This window comes from Vulpes lagopus, chromosome 7, assembly GCF_018345385.1.
Source record: "Vulpes lagopus strain Blue_001 chromosome 7, ASM1834538v1, whole genome shotgun sequence".
In the NCBI taxonomy this organism is placed as follows: domain Eukaryota; kingdom Metazoa; phylum Chordata; class Mammalia; order Carnivora; family Canidae; genus Vulpes; species Vulpes lagopus.
In genome coordinates, this window is record NC_054830.1 from 106,438,130 (window position 1) to 106,463,437 (window position 25,308).

At 40.1% G+C, this 25,308-nt stretch overlaps 1 protein-coding gene across 1 annotated transcript in view; it reads right to left on the reverse strand.

The window, feature by feature from the left end:
• Nucleotides 1-25,308, reverse strand: part of KDM3B (lysine demethylase 3B) — a 71,244-nt gene that overhangs the window by 9,478 nt on the left and 36,458 nt on the right. Inside the window, exons 10-19 of the mRNA XM_041762565.1 lie at nucleotides 20,914-21,128; nucleotides 19,645-19,797; nucleotides 10,030-10,137; nucleotides 8,243-8,370; nucleotides 6,848-7,124; nucleotides 5,872-6,128; nucleotides 2,975-3,241; nucleotides 1,793-1,964; nucleotides 1,330-1,420; nucleotides 1,061-1,191 (exon numbers count right to left, since the gene is read on the reverse strand). Coding sequence (XP_041618499.1) covers nucleotides 1,061-1,191; nucleotides 1,330-1,420; nucleotides 1,793-1,964; nucleotides 2,975-3,241; nucleotides 5,872-6,128; nucleotides 6,848-7,124; nucleotides 8,243-8,370; nucleotides 10,030-10,137; nucleotides 19,645-19,797; nucleotides 20,914-21,128 — 1,799 coding nt within the window. The remainder of the gene's footprint in view (nucleotides 1-1,060; nucleotides 1,192-1,329; nucleotides 1,421-1,792; nucleotides 1,965-2,974; nucleotides 3,242-5,871; nucleotides 6,129-6,847; nucleotides 7,125-8,242; nucleotides 8,371-10,029; nucleotides 10,138-19,644; nucleotides 19,798-20,913; nucleotides 21,129-25,308) is intronic.

Below are 25,308 nucleotides of genomic sequence, written 5' to 3' on the forward strand. Positions count from 1 at the left end.
TGCTCAACCGCTGAGCCACCTAGGCATCCCATAAAGATTATTTAAAAATAAAAAAAAAAAAATCTTTTTTTTTTAAATTAATTAATTTATTTATTTATGATAGTCACACACACAGAGAGAGAGAGAGAGAGAGAGAGAGGCAGAGACACAGGCAGAGGGAGAAGCAGGCTCCATGCACCGGGAGCCTGACGTGGGATTCGATCCCGGGTCTCCAGGATCGTGCCCTGGGCCAATGGCAGGCGCCAAACCGCTGCGCCACCCAGGGATCCCCAAAAATAAAAAAAAATCTTAAAAAAAAAAAAAAACAAAAAACAAACCAAACAAGGGTCACTGGGTGGCTCAGTCGGTTAAATGTCTGTCTTCAGCTCAGGTCATGATCCCAGGGTCCTGGGATTGAGTCCTGCCTGCCACTCTGACTATTTGTGCTCTCTCTCTTTCTGTCAAATAAATAAAATCTTAAAACATAAACAAACAAAAATCCAAACAGGGGCACCTGGGTGGTGCCCACTTAACAAACAGTAAGTTAAGTGTTAAGACTTCTGGTTTCAGCTCAGGTCATGATCTCAGGGTCATGAAATTGAGCCCCGTATGGGGGTTCCATGCTCAGCACAGAGTCTGCTTAAGAGTCTCTCCACCCCCCATCTCCTCCCTGCCCCCTGGCTCATGCTCTGAAATCAATCAAATAATTTCATAAATAAATTAATTAAATAAAATATAAAATAAAGACAAAGGGGCGCCTAGGTAGCTTAGTCTTAAGCCACAGACTCTTGATTTTGGCTCAGGTCATGATCTCATGGTCATGAAATGAAGCCCTGCAACGGGCTCTGTGCTGGGCAGGGAGTCTGTGTGAGATTCTCTCTCTCCTTCTCCCTGCGCCCCTCCTCCTCCTAAAACAAAATAAACAGAACCCCAAACCATCCTGGACACTGTTAACTTCTCTAGCACTTGTCACTTTGTCCTCTATTATCTCTACGCATGACCCTAACTAACTATCTCCCTCTATAGGTAAAATGGGGAACAGTAGTGTCCAAAATGGGCAATTATGGCTTATCCCTCATACCGTAGGCATTATACATCTTGGGGCCCAGATCGGGCCTTACAAAGTAGCTGGGCAGCCTAGAAGCCAGATTGAGCCTGCCATCTCGTTTGGTGTATTCTGGCAAAGGAAGGTTCTCCATTAGATCTTCAAACCTACAAAAGATCAGGAAAGATGACTTAGCTTATTACAAGGGAAAAAAGCAAAGAGGCAAAGTTCCCCTTTCTAGAATTACTTTGCGATGCTTCAGCAAGGCCTAAGTGTCTTAAGATGACTCACTGTAGTCCACTAACCTTGTTGGCATCATGTCCCGAAAATCTTCCCCAGGAGGCCAGTCCTTGAGTTTAAGCACCATTGGCTGCCCATCTTCTGATCTTAATCGTTCTGGAAGATAGAAAGCAGTCCCACAATCTGCTGCCTGATTTTTCAGTGATCAAAAGTTTTAGGAGACTAATTTCTTATTTTCAGACTTGTAACTTATCATAACTAAGTGAGTGTTGTTTTACTCACCCACTGCTTCAGTACATGCTATATTTTTCTATCTCACAGGGATTCCAGCCCCATTCCTCAATGAAAGTGCTCCACACAACCCATGGGAGCATGTACTTAATGTTCTCGCACCATGTGATTGCCATGGGAGCTACCTGTTTGGCATCAGGACAGAAGAAGCCCCCTGCCCCTAAGAGGATATAATTTGAATCCAGGGGCATGGCTGGGAATATAGATGCTCAGTTTGCCATTATCAAAGCTACTTACTGCATATGATCTCGAAGCCATCCCAGAAATCCCGAACTTTCACATCAGAAATTATCGCACAGTTCCTGCAGTTCACCAAGTCCACATCCTGGTCTCCAAATTCCTGACTAAAGGCTTCTGGCTTCCAGAGTTCAGACTTGAGCTTTTTATGTACCCCTGAAACCAGCACTGGCTGCAGAAACAAAAATATCCTAATCAGAACCATTTAGGAATGCTTTTAGCTCAGGGCTAAGAGACAATAGGTTTCCTGAGGACAACCTCTACTTCTTCAAGGTGATTTACTGTTCTTTGCTACTTTCAGAATCTCAAGTTTTGAACATGGCAGTTGCAGGAAATGGAAGCTACTTCTACTCCATCATTATTCTTGATTCTCACCCTGGGAGGCATGCCACAGAAATCACTTCTGTTGCTCTGGTATCTTTTTAAAAAATATTTTATTTATTTATGAGAAACAGAGAGAGAGAGAGGCAGAGACATAGGCAGAGGGAGAAGCAGGCTCCATGCAGGGAGCCTGATGTGGGACTTGATCCTGGGACTCCAGGATCATGCCCTGGGCCGAAGGCAGGCGCTAAAGCACTGAGCCACCCAGGCGTCCCTGGTGCTCTGGTATCTACCACTATTTTGGGGTGAGAGAACAAAAGCTGACAAATCCACTTTTAAGACTAAGTCCTCATATATAGATTGAAAAACTATATGGACAATTCCATAACCTTCCCCTTTCTCAAGCACCTGCTAATAAAGTATAAACATTACTCAGTGTTATCACATTATTACTCAAACTTGTGTGGTCTTGAAATATTTACCTAGAAAAGCACACACACTTCGAACCACCTTTGCTGTATGTACCTCTATGTCACACTTAAGGACTGTCCTCTAAAGGTGTCATTAATAGCAAATCACCACTTCACAGAAATATCAACTGCCCTTTTAAGAACTACAGAGCTACATGGGTTAGCAATATAAGGAACCACAATATATATATATATATATTTTTTTTTTCCACAATATATATTTAAGAATCTTCTGATATTTTTAAAATCCAAGCAGCAAGGCTGTCTACAACGAACTTACTATGTTTTAATCTCCCCGGCAAAAAGTCTCCCAGACAGAAATGAAAGTATCCTGGCAGCTGTGGTGGACAAGCAGCCAGCTGGCCCAGGGTAACCACTTATTCTTACTTACCTGGCCTTGCTTCCAACATTCCCGGAAGATCTTCCAATTGTTTTTGTTGCTGGGGTCATGAAGACAGAGAAGTCTGCCATCACAGAGCCATGAGTGAGAGGTATGGGGATCCAGAACATTTAACCCCATCACCATTTCTTTCACTTCTTTTTGGGTATCAGTCAAGTTACAGGCCCGCTTTGCAGCATCTGAGGTTTTCTTATTTTCTACCACTGAGGCAATGATGTGGTCAAGGAAGTTGGGTAGGCTGGCCTTGTTCTTCACTCCCTGTCACACACAATTCCACTGGGTAAGTCTGATTGAGGCATCATGACAAGAACATTCATAAAACTGTCTCAACAGTTGTCTTAATGAGAAGGAGTTCTAATTTACATCACAAAATTTCATAAAAGTTACTGAAATACCTGAAGTTGATATCTTAAATTTCCCTCTCCTTCATGTTATGTTTTACATTTATAAAAGAAAAGTACAGCAAGATCCCTTCTGTCTCAGGAAACTAGAGACCTAAGAAATAACTTTGGCATCCAGCCTAGTATTAAGGATTTGCAATGGAGACCACAGGGCTCACAAAATACTGTAACTGAGTCGAAAAGTTCATTGACTTTGAAGGTTATGAACTTTTTTCTAGCCAGTATGCCCAAAGGATACAACACTTCAATTAAACAATAAAGTAATTTATCAAGGCAGTGTTTTTTTTAAACCAGGGAGTATACCCCAATAAAGGGGTAAACCAAAGTACCCAATTGGAAATGTATATTCTGAGAGAAGTCTCTCTTTTTTTTTTTTTTTTTTTTTGAGAGAAGTCTCTTAATCCCAATTCTTCCCCTGCTTATCATCCAAGTGAGAATCTCTCATATTCTCCAGGTATTGGGAAAGCTCAGACTCAGAAAACAAAGTGACATACCTAATGTCACAGAACTGAGAGGGCTTTTGTAAACCTGATATTCCTATGCCTGAAGTATCACTAATCATTATCTGTACAGAGTACATGTAATCATGTAACTTCCTGGGAAAACTAAAAAAGAAAAAGGAGAACTGACGGTCAGAGCACGTACAAATAAAACAGAGCCAAAAGTAATTTTTTAAAAGTCACGAATCCAAGAAAAACAAATAACTCCTATCATACAGGGCTTAACCACCCACAGCTCATTGAATTTCAGCCATTACTTATAAAACAGAATGAGAAGCATGTTTATATACTTGCTTGAAATGATCTCATAGAGAATACAAACTGAAAACAGAAAAGCAAAGTGTAGAATATGTATGTCAAAAGAGGGGGAAAAACTATACATATATGTTAAGCCACTGAAACAATGATGACTGACTTCTAGAAAGGAAAACAGCTGGCTGGGAGAGGATGATGGGGAGGAGACTTTTCACTCTACCATTTAAGTTTTGTATCTTGTGAATTCTTTTTTTTTTCCTTGTGAATTCTTTTATTCAGTAAATGCTTACCAAACACCTACCATGTATCAAACTGTGACACTAGCAATTTAGAAGCGAATAGAACAGTCAAAAGTCCTTTAAGGAGAGATAAGATAGAAAATAAATAAAAAATGGTAAGGAATGTTATGGAAAAAAATAGTTAAGCGCAGAGAAAACAGAAATAGAGGAAGGGAGTGAGATGGACTTTAAAAAGACTGATTTAAGAAGAAGTCTTATAAGATGTGACATTTCAGGAGGGAGGAGATGAAGGTGGTGATGAAGCAGACCCGTGGGTAAATGGGGAAGTTTGTTCTAGGTGGAAGAAAAGGACAAGGGCAAAGGCTCTGAAGAGGGAGCCTGCCCCATCATGTTCAAGGAACAAGCAGGTGGGTGTGGCCAGAGCCTAAGGAGAGTGGGAGGTGAAGTCAGAGAAGTGCAGTGAAGACACACAGACAGGCTTGGAGCCTTCTGGTCCACTGAAAGGCTTATACTATGAGAGGAATGGAAGCCCTTGAAGGATTTTAGGCAGAGCTGACGTCAATCATTTCAATGAGATCACTTATATAAAAGAATCACACTAGCTGCTGTGTTGACAGACTACAGAGTGGAAAAGGAAAGAAATAGAAGACCTGTAAGGAGTTTACTGCAAACACGCAGGAGAGAGAGGATGTTGGCTTGGACTGGAGAGGAAGTGGTGGAGCTAATGAGAAATGGGTGGACTGGGGATCCCTGGGTGATCCCCACCCTATTCAGTGGTTTAGCGCCTGCCTTTGGCCCAAGGCATGATGCTGGAGTCCCGGGATCGAGTCCCACATCAGGCACCCTGCATGGAGCCTGCTTCTCCCTCTGCCTGTGTTTCTGCCTCTCTCTCTCTCTGTGTCTCTCATGAATAAATAAATAAAATCTTTAAGAAAAAAAAAAAGGGTGGACTCTGAATACATTTTAAAGACCAAACTGAAAGGATGTGCTGGCAGATTAGATGTGAAATGTGAGAGAGGAGTACCAAATGACTCCAAGATTTTTGGCCAAGCAATAGGAAGAATGCAAATGCCCATGACCAAGAGAGGAAACTAAAGAAGTAGGCTTATGGGCAGAAGATGAGGAAGGAATGTGGTCTTACACATGTCAGGTTTGAGGTGTCTATTAGATATCCAAGAGAAGTTAGCATGAATGTACTGCCTAGGTTAAAAAAAATACTTTAACACCCATTATTGTCAAGAAACTAGTGATTTCTGCTTACTAAAAATGTCAATATCTCAATTTCTATTGACTTAACACAGCACAAAAAGTTCACGATTTAAAAGGATCTCAAACGTTCCCTAAACCCAATGTAAAGAAAGATCTTGTAAGCTGGACAGACAACGTAGAGAACACAAGTCGGCCATATACACTCTAACCAGTTAACAGATGTCTGTTAGCTCTTCCTTGGAAAAGCTGCAAAAGCTTTTTTGAGTTGTAGAAAGCACACTTACTGCTGAAGACGTAGAGAAGACCGGGGGGAAGGGTATGCCTGTGTCCAAGGGGGTTTGAGGAAGCTTCCCAGGCCCGGAGTGAAGGAGGTCTCGAAGGCTAGAGCCTTCGGTTTTGTTGTTGGAGGCAGTGGGACCCAGTAACAGACTGTTAAAAAGCTTTGGAGTCAACGGAGAGACCTTTGCAGTAGAGTTGAATGAGTCCAGCCCAAAGGGTGAATGAGACTCTTTACTGAGCACCGACCTCAGGGACCCTGCTTCTGTAAGGACATAACGAGGAACAGTATTAGGCATGACAAGGAATATCCAGCAGGCAACTGACTCCTAAAAATCAGCCAAGTGGGAAGGTAGGAGATACATTCCCCTTCCCTAACCCCCAAACTACATACAGTTTGTCTGGGCCAAGGCTGACCAGGTATGACTTCAGCAGGATCATGGCCAAGAAGCTCTCCTACTTCTTTCTTCCTTTCCTAGATCTGGGTTTCAAATTCCGTCTTGTTCCCACCCATCTTTCATCACCCTCACTTGCTAAGATAGTGTTTCCACAAGGGGGTCTCCAGAACACTTGTACTAGAATCACCTAGAGTGATCATTCAAAATGGAGATTCTTGATTGTACTCTTAAGGGACTGTCATTTAATAGTTCTGGTGGGGTACAGGAATCTGCATTTTTAACAATTCCCCAGGTGACTCTTTGTGCCCATTAAAATCAACCCTGGTTGAATAACAGAACCAACTGTAGGTTTATTAAAAATCTCCTACTGATTCTGACTACAGAAGTCTGGGGTAGAGCCCAGGCATGTGCCTTTAAAAAGCTCGACTTCTAGAAAGAAAATGAGACTCCCTCATTGTATGCAATTAGCAAGAGAAAGCAAACAGCATGTTTCATCAATGTGGATGGTAATGTGTGAGTCTGAAGAATCCCAGAATAACTTAAGTGTTCCACCCACAGGCAGGGCACAGGCTTGTGTTTATCTCACCTTTTGTTTCCTCTTTAGCTTTTTGAGTTGCTAAATCGGCCAACCAGTGCAGGGCAGAAGACGGGGGAGCTGTGTCGGGGCAAGGGGGCCTGATGGCTTTTAGCTCACTATTGCTATTTGAAGCCGAACTCTCTGCTTTCAGAGACTCATCAGATCTGATGTCAGTGCTGTCGGCTTTGGGAACATGGTCGGTCTCTGATGTTACTGCCGCAGTTCCTCCTCCACCTGAGAAGGTGGTTTCACTTCCAGAAGAGGCACTAGGGTTTATGCTAGGAAGCTAAAGCACAGAAGGCCAACATGGTTAGAGTGCTGTCCTTGAGTAGGAAAAAAAAAAAAAAAGCATAGTAAGAGCTGCTGACACTAAAATAATCTGGGAAAACAATGTGAAATTGTCCCATAAACTGCTATTTCTTTCATTCGTTAATTTAACATATATTTAAGGAGTCCTACAACGTGACAGAAACTATGCTTGGTTCTGTGGAAATAATAGTGAGCATAACAGTAAATAATATATTTTAGAATGTTATTAAAATACATTTAATTAGCATGCCTGAGGCTCAATTTCTGCCATGGCAAACCGTGATTAGAATGTGACCTCATAAAGCTGTTCTGAGGATTAAGTGAGATAGTATATGCAAAGAGCTCAGGGTAGAGTGTTTGGCAGACATAAACTACTCCACAAATGTTTATTACTCTATTACTGAATTTTCCAGATGATTTGCTCTAATATGTAAAGTCTACTGAAAATATATCATGAGATCTGTTAGCCTTAATTCCTGTGCCTCCTACTGACCATGTGTTGGTTGTGTTGCTGGAAAGCCCACCAGACCCTCAGGAGGTAGGGGTGTGTATGTGTGTGCACGTGAGTGTGTTTTTAAAACAGCCTCTTGTTCAAAACAGTTACCATCAAACCGGAATGACCTCCACTCTGACAGAGCAATGAGCAAACCACGGCCTCTCTGGAGGCCTGGGATTGTTTTCAGGGTAGAATGATCCCAGCTCAGCAGGCCAATCTTCATATTTCTGTCCTCAGTACCTAACATGACAAGGACAGGGACCATGCACACAGATAGGACTGCCTTCCCAGTAACCTTTTCTATACACTTCACCTATACAAGGACACTGAAGTATAAATCTTGACAAGATGCAGATAATTTTTTTTGTTCTTTAGCAACCCTTCCTGAATTGCTTTTAAAGATGAATGAAGAGAAACTCATACCAAGCAGAGGGAATTCAAACTTGAGTAACTTTTTGGGGGCTCCCTCTAGATAGACTTCTCCATCCCCTAATTCCTCAAATATCCTGCAGTAGCCTAGGACAACACAGGTGACAATGGGGCATTTCACAGAACTAAGAAGCAGTCTCTCTCACTTATAATCACATATGCCACTTTACCTGTGACATCCCATTGGTGACAGCAGGTCTCAACACAGATTTATTTTGCCGACTAATACAAGGGCAGTTTGCTTTTATTCCCCACTTGCCCCGGGCAGCATGTACCATGTCTCCAATATTGTAAAGAGCTGGAAGAAAGACAGCAACAACCAAAGCCTCAGAATGTTTTATGTATTGTCCTAAGGATCTCATTTACATTATCTTCCTTAACCCTTACCACATTTCATTGAGGTAGCTGCTTTTATCCTTAATTATTTGGAAAAATATTTTATTATTATTATTAATTTATTTTTAAAGTAGGCTACATACATAACGTGGAGCTTGACTTCACAACCTTGAGATTAAGAGTCACATACTCTAACGACTGAACCAGCCAGGTGTTCATGAAGATTTTATTTTTTAAGTAGTTATTATACCCAATGTGGGGCTCAAACTCACAACCCTGAGATGAAGAGTCACACACTCTGCTGACTGAGCCAGCCAGGCAGCCCATACTCCCAATTTTTGATGATGAAACTAATATTCAGAGAAGTTTACGTCATTTGCTGAAGTACACATAGTTGGTAAATGGAGATACTAATACTTTAACCTAGGTATACCCAGCCCCAAAGTTCTGTGTACTCCATCCATCCATGAGAGACACAGAGAGGCAGAGACACAGGCAGAGGGAGAAGAAGGCTCCATGCAGGGAGCCAGATGTGGGACTCTGGGGTCACGCCCTGAGCCAAAGGCAGACGCTCAATCACTGAGCCACTCAGGCGCCCCAGTTCTGTGCACTCTTAACTACTAAGCTACACTCTCTCCCTCTTCTAGTAAACTTTAACAAGGTGACCTACAGGAGAAACTCTAGGAGTAGATTCCTTAGTGTTCGGGAGCATGTAAACATTTTGAACTTTTACCTGAGATTTATATATGTACTTAAATTTTACCTAACAAAAAAGAAAGAAAAGAGAAAGTGGGGGGAAAAAACAGACCAATGTAAACTTAACATGAACCAAACTGTTAACCAATGCTTAGATGAGTAGGGAGCAGGTATCTTAGCAGTGCACTGAGAGAACTCTTCTGCTTGGAAGCCCTGGGGTACAAGGATCCAAAGAGCACTCCCTGCCACCACAGAGGAGAACACAGGCAGTATACTGACCGTTTTCAATGTGTATGTGTTATTGGAAGTATGGGAGCTGGACACAGCCTTTCTGGAGGAATCACTGAAGTAAGCTGGGGCTGTGACATAAACATGACCATCCATTCCTGCTGTTAAGCTCCCTTCTTCAAGGATTCAAGAGGTTTGATTAACTTCAGCTGGATTTTTACCAACCTAAAATTAAAGGTCTTTCTGGAAGCACATGGGACATTTTCTATTCTGGTCCTGCCAAGCACAGGAATGTAAAATGTTACGTGGAAAACTATCCAAGTTATCCAACCAGAAAGGTGAGACAAAGTGTGTACACTGGCTGCATAATATCCAACACATATCTAAAGATTCAAATGATCAGAAACATCTGGGGAGGCTTAACAAAAATCAGGCTGAGATAAACCATTTCACCAGATTTTATGATATCTGAATTATACCTCAATTAAATTAAAAACACTTTTCCCCATCAAAGTTTTTTTTCTTCAATAGATTTTTTTTTCTTTTTTTTTTCAATAGATTTTTTAAAAGCTTATTTATTTAAGTAATCTCTACACCCAGTGGAGGCTCAAACTCACAACCCTGAAATCAAGAGCCACCACTCCTCTGAGCCAGCCAGAGCCTTTCTTTCACCAAATTTAACACAGAACTCCCTTACCTGTGCCAGGGATGATTTGTGTGGGCATGAGATTCTCTGGTTCATGGGACTGCCCCTTTGCACACTTCAACCAGGAGAAAACTTCTTCATCACCCATCTCTTCCGTCTCTGAAACAGAAATGAAATGACTTCATTTATTTTACAAGGGTCACAAGATATATTACTCTTTGTGAGTCAGACTTTCAGATCCTAAAGGCCAATTTTCTCATGGGCCAGAGAAGATAACAAATAACTTAAAAAAAAAACCGCTTCACTGATTGTTCTTTATTGTATCTACATATAAAAAAATGCAGTAATTTAAAGTGTGCACTTTAATGAATTTTGGCAAACATATACAGTTGTTATAAACACTACCACAATCGTGATATAGAACATTTCCATCTCTCTTCCTAAAGTTCCCTAGCCTTTCTGGCCACCATTGATCAACTTTCTAATAGTAATGTTTTCTTTTTTTCTAGAATTTTATATAACTGGAAGCATACAGTATACAGTCATTTGTGTTGGGTTTCTTTCAAAAAGCATGATTTGAGATTTATACATATTACTCATGTATCAGTAATTCATTCCTTTTTATGGCTGAGTACTATTCCATGGTATGGATATTACTTTATTATTACTTTTATTTTTACTACTCATTCACCAGCTGGTGAATAGTTGGATTGTTTCCAATTTGGGGCTATTATGAATATTATGGGGCTATAAACATCCAAGTATAATCTTTTGTGTGGACACATTTTTATTTCTTTCACAAATACCCAGAAGTGGGATGGTGGATAATTTGTTAAATTTATGTTTAAATTTAAAAAAAATGACCATACAAGTTTTCCTATGTGATGGCACCAATTTGCATTCCTACCAGCATTTTTAAGAGTTCCAGTTTCTCCATATCCTTGGCAAGACTTGGAACTGTCATTTTCTAAAATTCTAACCTTCCAAGTGGATATATGGGTTTTTCACTGTGGTTTTAAATTTCCTTTTCTTAATGAATACTGGTAATTTTTAAAATGTGCTTATTTTCCATTGATCTCTCTTCTTTGATAAAGTATCTGTACAAACCTTTCACTCACTTAAAAAAATTTTTTTTAAGATTTTATTTATTTATTCATGAGAGACACAGAAAGGGAGGCAGAGACACAGGCAGAGGGAGAAGCAGGCTCTATACAGGAAGCCCCATGTGGGACTCAATCTGGGGACTCCAGGATCACGCCCTGAGCTGAAAGCAGATGCTCAACCACTGAACCACCCACGCATCCCTGGGTTGTCTTCTTATTGAGTCATTAAAAGGTCTTTATGGTGGATTCAAGTCCTTTAACAAATATGGGATCAGTCAATCTTTTCTTGCAATTTGTGCCTTGTCTTTTTATTTACTTGACCTGTCTTGTGAAGTGGAAGTTTTCAAATTTGCCAGTTTTTCTTTTTCTTTTTGTGTCCTATCTAAGCAATATTTATCTAACCCAAGGAAACAAAGATCTTTTATTTTTTCTTCTAGAGGTTTTATAGTTTTATTTTTTTAAAGGTTTTAATAGCTTTAGCTTTTATGTCTAAGCCTATGAGTTAGCTTTTAATATATGGCCTGAGTAAAAATTGAAGTTCATTTTATTTGAGTATGGATACACAATTATTCCAGTACTATTTTTTTCGAAAGAACTTTCTTTTCCCCAATGAATTATTGGGGCATCTTTATCAAATATCAGTTGATTATATATGTATGTATATTTCTGTTCTATTGTATTACCACAGTGCCTCGATTCCTGCAGCTTTATAAGTCTCAAAAAGTAATATAAAATCTTCCAACTGCCTCCTTCTTTTTCAAAATTATTTTGATTATTCTACTCCTTTGAATTTCATATAAATTTTAGAACCAGTTTGTCAATTTCTACAAAAAGGTGTACTGGATTTTGATTTGAATTACATTTAATAGATCAATTTGGAAGAAGTGACATCTTAGTACACAACCTTCTTTCTATGAATATGGCACATCTCTGCATTTATTTAGTCTTTTTTTCATTTTTCTCAGAAATATGTTGTAGTTTTTAGTGTAGCGCTTTTTGCATATTGACTAAATTTATCTCTGCATCCTTCATCTACTACCGTAAATTATATGGATTTAAAAATTCAAATTCTAATTGTTCATTGACCGCATATAAAAATAGAATTGATTTTTGTTGAGTTTGTCCTGCAGTCTTGCGAAATTCTTGTTGCTTTTTTGTAGATTTCTTGGGGTTTTCTTTTCTTCTTCTTTTTTTTACATAACCTCTACATCTGGGATGCCTGGCTGGCTCAGTTGGTAGATGGTGTGACTCTTGATCTGGGGGTTGTGAGCTCAAACCCCACAGTGAGTGTAGAGATTACTTAAAAATAAAATATATATATATTTTTAGATTATTTATTTATTCATAGAGACACACACAGAGAGAGAGAGAGAGAGAGAGAAAGAGAGAGAGAGAGAGAGAGGCAGAGACACAACACAGGCAGAGGGAGAAGCAGGCTCCATGCAGGGAGCCTGACGTGGGACTCGATCCAGAGTCTCCAGGATTACGCCCTAGGCTGCAGGCGGCGCTAAACTAAAAATAAAATCTTAAAAAAAAAAAAAAAAAAAAAGACCATTAAGTTAAAAAACCAAACCAAAACAAATCTCTTCACCCAGTGTCCCCATGATCCTAAGATCAAGAGTCATACACTTTTCTGATTGAGCCAGCCAAACATTCTACTTGGGATTTTCTATATAGATGATGTCACCTGAGAATAAAAAATATTTTACTTTGTTCTAGTCTATATGCCTTTTCTGGGGGGAAGGGGGCATATGCTTTTATTTCTTCATGCTGACTAGTAACTAAGCTTAGTGTTGAATTAAATTGTAAAAAAGTGGATACCTTGCTTTGCTCCTGATCTTAGGGAGAAAAATTCAGTTTTGCAATATATAAGATGTTTCTACCTATACCTAGGTCCAGTGTTTTTTTCACCCTTTATTTCTTTATCACTCCCTCAAAGACCTTTCTAGATATATGTATTTTTAAAGATTTTATTTATTTATTCATGAGAGACACAGAAAGAGAGAAGCAGACTCCATGCAGGGAGCCTGACGTAGGACTCGATCCCAGGTCTCCAGGACCACACCCCAGGCCAAAGGCAGTGCTAAACCACTCAGTCACCCGGGCTGCCTCTTTCTAGATATTTTTTGTAATTGTGCTACCCATCCCAAGAAAACAGAATATAAGATATACTGTGTATCTGTTTATTTGTCCCAGTTTTTGTTTCATTTTCTTTCTCTTGGTTTTTTAAAGATTTTATTTATATATTCATGAGGCAGAGAGAGGCAGAGACACAGGCAGAGGGAAAAGCAAGCTCCCTGCAGAGAGCCCGATTTGGGACTCAATCCCTGGACCCAGGATCACAACCTGAGCCAAAGGCAGACACTCAACCACTGAGCCACTCAGGCATCCCCTATTTCATTTTCTTACTTCTTTTAAATTAATTGCTTTATGTTTTGATTTTGTCTCTGCTGTTGGCTTATTAGCTATATATATATCTCTTTGTTACTGTTTGCTCTACGGTTTGTAGTATCTCTAACTTAGCACAGTCTATCTTCAAATATTATACCCTTCTTCACACACAGTGTGAGACTCTTATAAAACTATTTTTCCATTTCCTCTTTCTTTTATGCTATTACTACATATTTTAATTTTATAGACAATATAAACACCACATTACATTGCTATTTTTCCTTTAAGCAACTATCTTCTAAAAAGATTATGGGACACCTGGGTGGCTCAGTGGTTGAGCGTCTGTCTGCCTTCAGCTCAGCGCATGATCTTGGAGTCCTAGGATCAAGTCCCACATCGGGCTCCCTCTCTGCTTCTCTCTGTGTCTCTCATGAATAAATAAAATCTAAAAAAAAAAAAAAAAAAAAAAAGATTAAAAATAAAAAGAGTTTTGTTACTCACATATTTATCACACAGGAAGTTCTTCATTCCTTCAATGCAAATCCAAATTCCATTACTGTATCAGATTTTTTCCTGAATAACTACCTTAGAGAGTATGAATCTGCTGAGGATGACTTCTATCAGCTTTTCTTGATCTGACAAACTATTTCACTTTCATTTTTGAAAGATATTTTTACTAGGTATGATTTTTAGGTTAGAAGGTTTGTTTGTAGCACTTGAGAATATTGCTCCATTGTCTTCGGGTAAAGAGGGTTTAGAACAAGTTGGCTGTCAGTCTTACCTTTGTTACTTTGTATATAATGCCTTTTGTCCTTCCTGTGATTTTTTTTTAAGATTTTATTTATTTATTCATGAGAGACAGAGAGAGAGAGAGGCAGAGACACAGGCAGAGGGAGAAGCAGGCTCCATGCAAGAGCCCAGTGTGGGACTCGATTGTGGGACTCGATCCCGGGACTCCAGATCACGCCCTGAGCCAAACGCAGACGCTTAACCGCTGAGCCACCCAGGAGTCCCTCCATTCTATGATTTTGATTTTCTCTTTATCACTGCTTTTCAGTAGGATGGGTTATGATTTGGTTTGGTGTGGTTTTCTTAATGCTTCTTCTGTTTGAGATTCATTGTTAGATTTGTGGTTTTATAGCTTTTTCATTAAATTTGACAAATCTATGGCTTTAGTTTTTGTATCTATCCTCCCAGTGTTTCTCTTTCTGGAACTCCCAACAACTACATGTTTGGTAAACTGCCTGATACCACTGATAGTTCAACAAGGTACTCTTCAATTTCTAAATTTAAGTCTGTCTTCTGTGTTTAGTTTTGGATGGTTTCCATTGTTGGGTCCTTAAGCTCTATTCCTTCTGCATTGTCTAATTGGCCATTAACCCCACCTAGTATACTTTCCTTGAAGTATTTTTCATCTCTACATGATTCACTTGGGTCTCTTATGTATTTTTCCTTTATCTACTCATCATGTTCATGTTTCCCTTTTTGAAATATGTCTTGAAATATGTTTATATCACTTATAATAGCTTTAAGGTCCTTTTATAGTAATTCTATCATCACTGTTATTTCTGGATTTGTTTCTATTGACTGTTTCTTTCCTTCAAATTACTGGTCATATTATCCTGCCTTTTTGCATACCTGATTTTTCTTTTATTTAAAAAATTTTTATTACTGTAGTTGACATAAAGTTGATCTGTTGAAGTAGTTTCAGGTGTACAACATAGTGGTTTGATGATTCTATACATTATGCAGTGTTCACCATAAATGTAGACGCCATGTGTCACCATAAAATGTTATACAATGTTATTGACTATATTCTCAGTGTCATACTTTTTATCCTTTTGACTTATTTTATCACTAGAACTTTGGATCTCTCTTTTTTTCTTTAAGATTTTATTTATTTATACATGAGAGACACAGAGACAGAGAGAGAGGCAGAGACACAGGCAGAGGGAGAAGCAGGCTCCATGCAGGGAGCCCGATGTGGGACTCGATCCGGGTCTCCAGGATCACGCCCTGGGCTGAAGGCAGTGCTGGCAGTGCTAAACTGCTGAGCCACCCAGGCTGCTCAACTTTGTTACCTCTTAACCCCTCACCTCCCAATGCTTCCTTTCAAGCGATCACTAGTTTGTTCTTTTATTTATTTATGAGTTTGTTTTACTTACTTGTTCACTCTAGTTTTTATTATCTTTTAAATTATTATAGTATTTTTGGAGAAAGAGCAAGCAATAGAGGAAGAGCATGTAAGTGGGGGTGGGAAGGAATGGCAAAGGATGAGGAAGTGAGAATCTTAAGCAGGCTCCAAGCCCAGGGTAGTGCCTTATGTGGGGCTCAATCTCATGATCCTAAATTATGACCTGAGCAGAAATAAGGAGAGTTAGACTCTTAACTCACTGAGCCACCCAGGTGCCCTTTTATTATTTTTTAATAAAAAAAAATTTTTTTTTAATGTAGTCTCTATGCCCATTGTTGGGCTTGAACTCATGTCCTCAAAATCAAGACTCACATGCTCTACTGATTGAGACAGCTAGGTATTTTGTTTTTTAGATTCCACATATAAGTGAAAAACGTGGTATCTGTCTTTCTCTGTCTTAATTTCACTTAGTGCAATACCCTGCATGTCCATCCGTGTTGTTGCAATATGTCCTTCTTTTTATGGCAGAATAATATTCTATAATGTATATGTAGTTGTATATGTATATACACACATAACCCACACACATCTTTATCCATTCATCTATTGATGGACATTTGGGTTGGTTCCTTATCTTGCCTATTGTATTTTTTTTTAAGATCTATCTATCTATCTATCTATCTATCTATCTATCTATCTATGATAGACATAGAGAGAGAGAGTGAGAGAGAGAGAGGAGGCAGAGACACAAGAGCAGGCTCCATGCCAGGAGCCCAACACAGGACTCAATCCTGGGACTCCAGGATTGTGCCCTGGGCCAAAGGCAGGCGCTAAACTGCTGAGCCACCCAGGGATCCCCCTCTCTTGCCTATTGTAAATAGCAATGCAGTAAACATTGGGGTGCATCTTTTTGAAATAGTATTTCCATTTTCTTTGGGTAAATACTCAGTAGTGGAATTACCAGATCACATTTATATGTTTAATTTTTTGAGGGACCTCCATACTGTTTTCAACAGTGACTCTATTAATTTACACTCCTACCTATAGTGCATAAGGATTCCTTTTTCTTTACATCCTCCCCCAAAACTGTGATTTCTTAGCTTTTTGAAACTAGCCTTTCTGACATGTGTGACATAGTATTTCATTGTGGTTTTTGTCTGCATTTACCTGGTGAGAATGATGTGGAACATGTCTGCGTGTGTCTGTTGGACATCTGTATGTCTTCTTTGAAAAAATGTCTACATAGGTCCTCTGCCCATTTTTTAAGCAGACAGGTTTGTTTGTTTTTTTGGTGTTATCTATATAGTTTAGAAATTAACCATTTATTGGATATATCACCAGCAAATATCTTCTTCCATTCAGAAGGTGGCCTTTTAGTTTTGTTGATGGTTTCCTTTGCTGTGAAAAAGCTTTTTATTTTGGTAGAGTCCCAATAGTGTATTTTTCTTTTGTTTCCCTTGCCTGAGGAGACATATCCAGAAAAATGTTGCTAAGGCGAGTGATTACTGTCTGTGTTTTCTTACAGGTGTTTTATAGTTTTGGGTCTCACATTTAGTTATTTAATTCATTTTGAGATTACTTTTGTGTATGGTGTAAGAGAGTAGGTCCGATTTCATTCCTAGCATGTAGCTGTCCAGTTTTCCCAGCACCATTTACCAAAGAGATTCATACCTGATTTTTTTTTTTTTTCCAAAGTCAACTGTATCCCTAGCTTTGGGCTCAAATTAATGACCCTGAGATCAAGAGTGGTATGAGCTAGGCGGGTGCCCCCTGATTATTCATGGTTGAATGAAGAGCTTTGTGACTTTAATGTTTCAGAGTACTGGATTTTGTTGTGATCCTTTAAAGAATGTTTGGTTTTAGTCTAGTGCAGTTAAGTAACCTGCAGATCAGTTTGATCCTTCCAAGACTTGCTCTACACTGTGTTATCTCCAGAGCAGCCTTTATTCTGGGACTACATTAATCCCACTGTCAAACTGTGACCCTTCTGGACTCTACTTTTCACTCTGGCTGGTAGCAATACAAATGGTAAGTTCTGGAAATTATTAAGTCAGTTGCTTCTGAATGTTCCTTTTTGGGCCTCACAGAATATCACCTCATATGTGTGCAGATCACTATATAGTAAAAAACTGAGGTGACCTCTCTGCAGACCTCTAGTATTCTCTGTGCAGCTCTACCGTCTTTAGCATACTGCCTCACTCTTAGACTCTCATCTCTGTCTCAGCTTGGTGAGATTGCTTTTCCATCTACTACAGCCTGGAAACTGCCTATAGTCAGTAAATTGGAGAAACTGTAGAATTTGTCCTGTTTCTTCCTTTCTCTTAGAGATCATAGGTTCATGCAGCCTGCTGCTCAATGTCTAAAACCATGGTTTCATATATTTAGTCTGGCTTTCTCGTTTATGGCAAGAAGGCAATTCCTATACAAGTTGACCTTTCATGAGCAGAAGTGGAAAATCTGATAGCTATTTAACACATAGTACCTAGCAGATGTCAGGCCCTGTGCTAACCACTTTAAATACACTATTTCATTTAATTTTCACAACACTGCTGTGTTTTAAAGATGAGGAAATTGAAGCTTTGAGGGTTTAAAAAACTAACCCAAGAGACCACAGCTGGTATAATAAGATTACATAATATATATAATATTAAGATTATATATTAAGATTATATATTAAGATATATAATAAGATTATACCAGCTGTGGTGAAAGTAGGTTTCAAATCCCAGTAGCATAAGCTTTAAACCACTGTATTTCAATGGCTGCACAATTATCTCTGAAGAGGGAAGAGTGAGGAGGTTAAGGGGCAAGAAGGTTTCTTGATAAAAAGTAAGATAAGGTGAGGACAGAAGGAAGCAAAAGATTATTCTTGAATAGCCATTTCTTCAAAGATAAACAGAGAAAACAGAGAGCCAATAAACATATGAAAAGATGCTCAACACTATTTATAGTCAGGGAAATGCAAATCAAAATCACACAATGAGATAGGGACTCCTACCTAGCCACTACGATGGTTATAACCAAAACGGCAGACAATAATAAGCTTCGGCAGACAATAATAAGCTTCAGTAAAGACGTGGGTGGGGGATGGGGGTGTGAGTGGGTGGGGGGAACTGGATCCCTCGTGCATTGCTGGTGGGGTTATAAAATGATGTAGCTACTTTGGAACACGACTTTACAGTTCCTGAAAGGGTTAAACACAGAACTGTCATATAACTCATCAATTAAACTCTATAGCAAATACTCCAAAGAAACAAAAACTTATATTCACACAAAAACCTGTACACAAATGTTCATAGTGTACTTTTCATAATAGCTCAAAATGGAAACAATCTACATGTCCACCGAATAATGAATAGACAAACAAAATGTAGTATATCCATACAATGGAATATTATTTGGCAATACAAAAGAATGAGTTAATGATATGTGCTATAACACAGATGAAGCTTAAAATAGTATGCCAAAGTGAAAGAGGTCAGTCACAGAAGGCCAAATATTGTATGATTCCATTTATATGACATGTACAAAACAGGTAAATCTACAGAGATGAGACAGTAAGTAGATTAATGGTTACTAAGGGCTGACAAAAAGAGAAATACAGAGGTATTGGTGATGCGAACAATCTTTCTAGAGCAACCACAGTGAAATCTGATCGTGGAAATGGTTGCAAAACCTTGAGAATATACTAAAAACTTTTGAATTGTACACTTTAAAAGGGTGAATTTTAGGGCATGTGAATTATACCTCAATAAAGAAGTTACTAAAACACACACACACACACACCACACACACACACACACACACACACACACACACACACACACACAGCAAGGGAAGGTAAAGAATAACCCTTCTTGGCTTCTTTTAGCCTGCTGAGTTAGGCTGGAATACTGGCAATTGTTAAAGGCCTCACAATGCAACAAAAATGAGTGAAGCTAAGCAGTTCAAGAAGGGGCACAAACCCATTCTGGCTTCAAGTCCCATACCTCCAATGACAGGTTACCTTTAGAATTGAACAGGACAATATTTGCTCACCACTGCGTGGACGGCTTTTTCTGAGCCTGTAACAGTCAAGGCAGACCCCAAATCCACATTTGCGACAAACCCAGTGGATGTTGAAGAGAGTTGTTTCACATACATCACACATTTCCCGTACACCACGCACTGCTCGCTTCCATGCCACTTTCTCTGGTGGAAAGAGGAAGAGAAATAATATTGGCATTGATCATCCTGAACAACAAGCAAAAGACCCCAGACCCATTGACTGCTACTCAAACTGTTTTGTCCAGCAGAAAAACTCAAAAATGCAAGAAGTTAGTGCTTCTATAAATATGGGATGCCTGGGTAGCTCAGTGGTTTAGTGCCTGCCTTCGGCCCAGGGCCTGATCCTGGAGTCCCAGGATGGAGTCCCATATCAGGCTCCCTGCGTGGAGCCTGCTTCTCCCTCTAATGTCTCTGCCTCTGTCTCTCATGAAAAAAAAAAAAAAGTAAAATCTTAATAAATAAATAAATAAATGTATGTATGTATGTATGTATGTATGTATGTAAGAGAAACAAAATGGAATTGCTAACATATCTGAACAAGTGTCAGTGAAAATAAATGCCACATGTTGTTACTTAAAATAATGTAAAAATTTCGATTTGAGGGAGTTGGAAATAAGATGACTCTTCACTTGAAGTGTAGGGAATAATTTCATAGTATAATTTTCCTTGGCGTAGAAATAGGGTACAGTATCTCACAGACATAGAAATATCATAAATGTTTGAATAACGGTGGGTTCCAGGTGTGAAACATGGTACCCAGTAGTGCTTCATTTATTCACAAACCATGTAATATCACTTACTATTACAAAGTGGTTCAAAGCAAACTGAAAATATTCAGTGACCCAAACCCAGACAGGGATCAAGGAAGGAATGAGGTCTGCTGGATACAGTTAGGGCTTCAGATACTTAGTTTGCTACAAGAAAACTCTTGTCAGGGGATCCCTGGGTGGTGCAGCGGTTTGGTGCCTGCCTTTGGCCCAGGGCGCGATATTGGAGACCCGGGATCGAATCCCACATCGGGCTCCCGGTGCATGGAGCCTGCTTCTCCCTCTGCCTGTGTGTCTGCCTCTCTCTCTCTCTGTGTGTGACTATCATAAATAAAGAAAAATTAAAAAAAAAAAAAAGAAAAGAAAACTCTTGTCAGTCTTAATTCATCCACAGAAAATTCGATCTGCCACTCCTTCCACTCCTCCTTTAAGCAACAGAAAATGAAAGTTCCCAAGTAGGAGTGCCTGGAAAACAAGCAAGAGGGTGTCTTACGGTGTGGCTCCACCATCATCATGGCCTCTTTCTCGGACATCACCAGCTGGCAGAACTGGTCCCCAACGTTGGCCAGGATATATTTTGAGGTTTCTAGGTCTATCCCTTCTGCTAGGGAGGAAGAAGGAATCCACAGGTTCATGGCATCAGGGTCACTTTGCTGGGGACTCAGAAACCCCTCCACACGGAGTACCCCCTTCCGAGTGAAGATCAACCTGAGACAGGAAGGTAGACAGTCAAGTACATGCAAACTAATACACACCTAAAACCCTAGGAGCTAAACACATTAAATGAAACTTAAAAGGAATCAGTGTGTTTTAAGAATTTTCACCCTAGAGCGTATCTGGCTGGCTTAGTCAGAAGGGCATGCAGCTCCTGATTTTGTGGTTTTGAGTTCAATACCCAAATTGGGTGTAGACATACTTTTTAAAAAAAAAAGGCATTTCCACCCTATTTGACCAACATAGTATGCATTCTCTGCACTAGCAGAAAGGTTTGTGAACACTTAGTTATATCTGGATTCTTTAAAAAGCTACCCTCAGTAATGTTTTTCAGTTTCTTTACTTGCCTGTTCTACCTATACACCCATACCACTGAACGTGACCAGAGGAAAATAGCCATGTTTGCTGTCACCTTTGAAATTCATGTCTATCTATGTCAAGTGAGCCCTTCATGTTGCCTTACAATCAAAATAGTTTCCTGGTACACACTCCCTCTTCTAGATGCCTTTTTCATATCTTCACCTCTCATTTCTTTCTTGTTTTTAAAGATTTTATTTATTTGAAAAAGAGAGAGAGAGAAAGAGAGAGACACTATGAGCAGAGGAAGGGCAGAGGGAGAAGCAGACTCCCTGTGGAGCAGGGAGCCAGATGTGGGACTCAATCCCAGGACTCTAGGACCACAATCTGAGCCGAAGGCAGATGCATAACTGACTGGGCCACCCAGGTCCCGTTCACCTCTCTCTCTCTCTTTTTAAAAAAATTTTTTTTGGGATCCCTGAGTGGCGCAGCGGTTTGGCGCCTGCCTTTGGCCTAGGGCGCGATCCTGGAGACCCGGGATCGAATCCCATGTCGGGCTCCCGGTGCATGGAGCCTGCTTCTCCCTCTGCCTGTGTCTCTGCCTCTCTCTATCTCTCTGTGACTATCATAAAAAAAAAAAAAAAAAAAAAAAAAAAAAAAAATTAAAAAAAAAATTTTTTTAAAAGATTTTATTTATTTATTCATGAGAGACACAGAGAGAGAGGCAGAGACACAAGCAGAGGGAGAAGCAGGCTCCCTGCAGGGAGCCCAATGCGGGACTTGATCCTGGGACTCCAGGATCACACCCTCAGTCAAAGGCAGGTGCTAAACCGCTGAGCCACCCAGGCATCCCCCCCCCGTTCACCTCTCTTTTCTAACCTCCACTATAATTTTCCCCATGAAGACCTGGCAATGTATTCCACTGAGAAAAATACAAAAAGCCAGAAGAGATGTCCCTAAGTCCCCATCACCATACTACTGGACCTTCCTGCAATTGGGCCCATGTTCCATTTGACCTGATGCTGCTGCTAGGAATGAGCTAGATCCTAGACAAGACCAAGCTCTCCACCTATATCTGGAGACCTATCCTCTCCACTTGCATGGGCATCATACCATATATTCTCTTTTCCCCGCTGAGCATAGAACCCGATGTGGGGTTTGATCCCAGGACCCTGAGACCATGACCCGGGCTGAAGGCAGATGTTTCACCAACAAAGCCACCTAGGCGCCCCTACAGCAACATTTCCTCAGAGTTTTCTATACTGACTGTCACCAGTTCCTCTTCTCTTTTCTCTTACTCTACTCCAGTCAGGCTTTCCCTCACCAACATAACCAAACTGTTTTTGAAAAGGTCATACCCCCAATTAAATCCAATGGTCACTTTTAGTTCTCATATGGCCTGACCCAATCCCCAGTATTTGCCATAGTTCATTATTCCTTCCTAGAAATACTTTCTTCGCTTGCCTTCCAGGACACATCACCAATTGTTCTTTCTCCATCTCCTTTACCAGCTCCTTCTCCTCTTTCCTGTCTCTCCACGTTGGAGAATTCCAGGATTGGTCCTAGGAATGCTTCTCTTCTCTACCTACACTTGGACTCCTTCAAGGTTCTCAAGTAGACACACAGCTTTCAATACCTGGTGGTATCCAAATATTTAACCTCCTGCCTGGACTTTCCCCTCAACTTGAGAGTCAAGTTTCCAGCTGCCCTTTCAACATCTCCATCTAGAAATCTTATAGGAGGCTCAGTGGCTAAGCGTCTGCCTTTGTTCGGCTCAGGGTGTAATTCTGGGGTCCTGGGATGGAGTCTCACATCAGGCTCCGTGCAGGAGTCTGCTTCTCCTTCTGCCTGTGTCTCTGCCTCTCTCTCATGAATAAATAAAATCTTTTTTTTTTTTAATTTTTTTTATTTATTTATGATAGGCACACAGTGAGAGAGAGAGAGGCAGAGACACAGGCAGAGGGAGAAGCAGGCTCCATGCACCGGGAGCCGGACATGGGATTCGATCCCGGGTCTCCAGGATCGCGCCCTGGGCCAAAGGCAGGCGCCAAACCGCTGCGCCACCCAGGGATCCCTGAATAAATAAAATCTTAAAAAAAAAAAATTTAGAAACATAATAGGCATCTCAAATTTAACATGCCCAAATGAAAAGTTCCCATTTTCTTCCCCAAACCTGTTTTCCCCCAAGAAATCTTATCAGTAAATGGCAATTCCATTCTTCTAGTTTTTGGTCAAAAGCTGTAGAATCATCTTTGACTCCATTCCTTCTTCCAAACTCCATATTTAACCCATCAGAAAATCATGGGAGTTCTCCCTTCAAAATATATCCTTAGGGGTGCCTCAGTAGCTCAGTAGTTAAATGCTCGACTCTTGGAACTCTTGGCTTTGGCTTAGGTCACAATCTTGGGGTTGTGAGACCAAGCCCCATGTCAGGCTCTATGCTAAGCAAGGAGTCTGCTTGAGGTTCTCTCCCTCTGTTCCACCCCAATAAACAGACAAATAAAATCTTCAAAATATGTCCTGTAAAAAAAATAAAAGATTTTATTTATTTGACAGAGAGCGAGTGAGCACATGCAGAGGGGAGTGGCAGGCAGAAGGAGAGGGAGTATTAGGCTCCCTGTTGAGCAGTGAGCTGGATGTGGGGCTTGACCAGGACCATAGGATCATGACCTGAGCTGAAGGCAGACAACTTAACTGAGCCACCTTCTCAAAATGTATCGTTAATCCAACCAGACTCATTGCAAGGCAAACCATCATTTCTCACCTGGATAATTCCAACAGCATCTTAATTTCTCCATGTTTCTGCCTTTGCCTCAATATAATCTATTCTCAAGAAGGTAGTAACAGTGATCCTTTAAAACATTCCTGTCACTCACCAGCTCAAAACCTTCAATGGCTTCTCTTTCAGCACAAAAGCTAAAGCCCTCAGGAGTATTCCTTTAAAATATCGACCTATCATTAACTCTGTAACTTCAATTCCCCCGGCTCCCACTCTATCCTTTAGCCACCCTAGCTCCACAAACACACCAGGAATACTCCAGCCTCAGGACAGTTGCTCCTGTTGTGCCCTCTGCTTGGAATACTCTCCCAGAACAATGTGTGGATTACTCCCTCACCTTCTTCAGCCTTTACTCAAATCTCACTTTCTCAAATCATCCTATTTAAACTGTAGCCTCTCTAAACCTCTCGTCACTTCAATCCTGTTTCCTGTCTTTATTTTTCTCATAGTTATTATCAGGTAACATGCCATATATTTAATCTTTCTTCCTTGATCATCTGCCTCTTAAGGGCTGGATCTTTATGGTTTTATACACCACTTAATCCTCGATGCCTATAACACTGTTCAGTAAATATTTGCTGAATGAGTGAATCCACACTACGAGGATAAAACATTTGGATTTATTTTAAAAATTAAGAATTCTTTAAAGATCATTTAGAAGAAATTCGTCTAATTTATCAAGCAGAAGAAAAGTGACTATATATCTGGTGTCTGGTAAAAGCAGGGGATATTCTCAGGATTTTCATCAGTTATCTCTATTTCAAAGACAGTTATTATCTTCTAATCTTCCTTCCCCTTCTCTCGGAGACTCAAGTTACTCTAGCAGCAAAAAGGAATAAGTGGTCAGACAGATCCATATTACAATATGGCATCCTTCTGCTTATACCATTTTCAAATGGAGCCCAAATTAGGAATAACTCAGTGAAGCTCAGGGGCCAGCAGCTGGGACTGTTAACTTCTGTTCCTTAAGGACAAAGCCACCAAGTCACTTTACAATCCAAACACCTGAATGACTCCTATGGCAGAGCCTCAGTGAAGACTCAGAGCAAAGCGGTTAAGGAAAACAAGGAAAAGATGTGAGACAGGCTGGGATGTCTG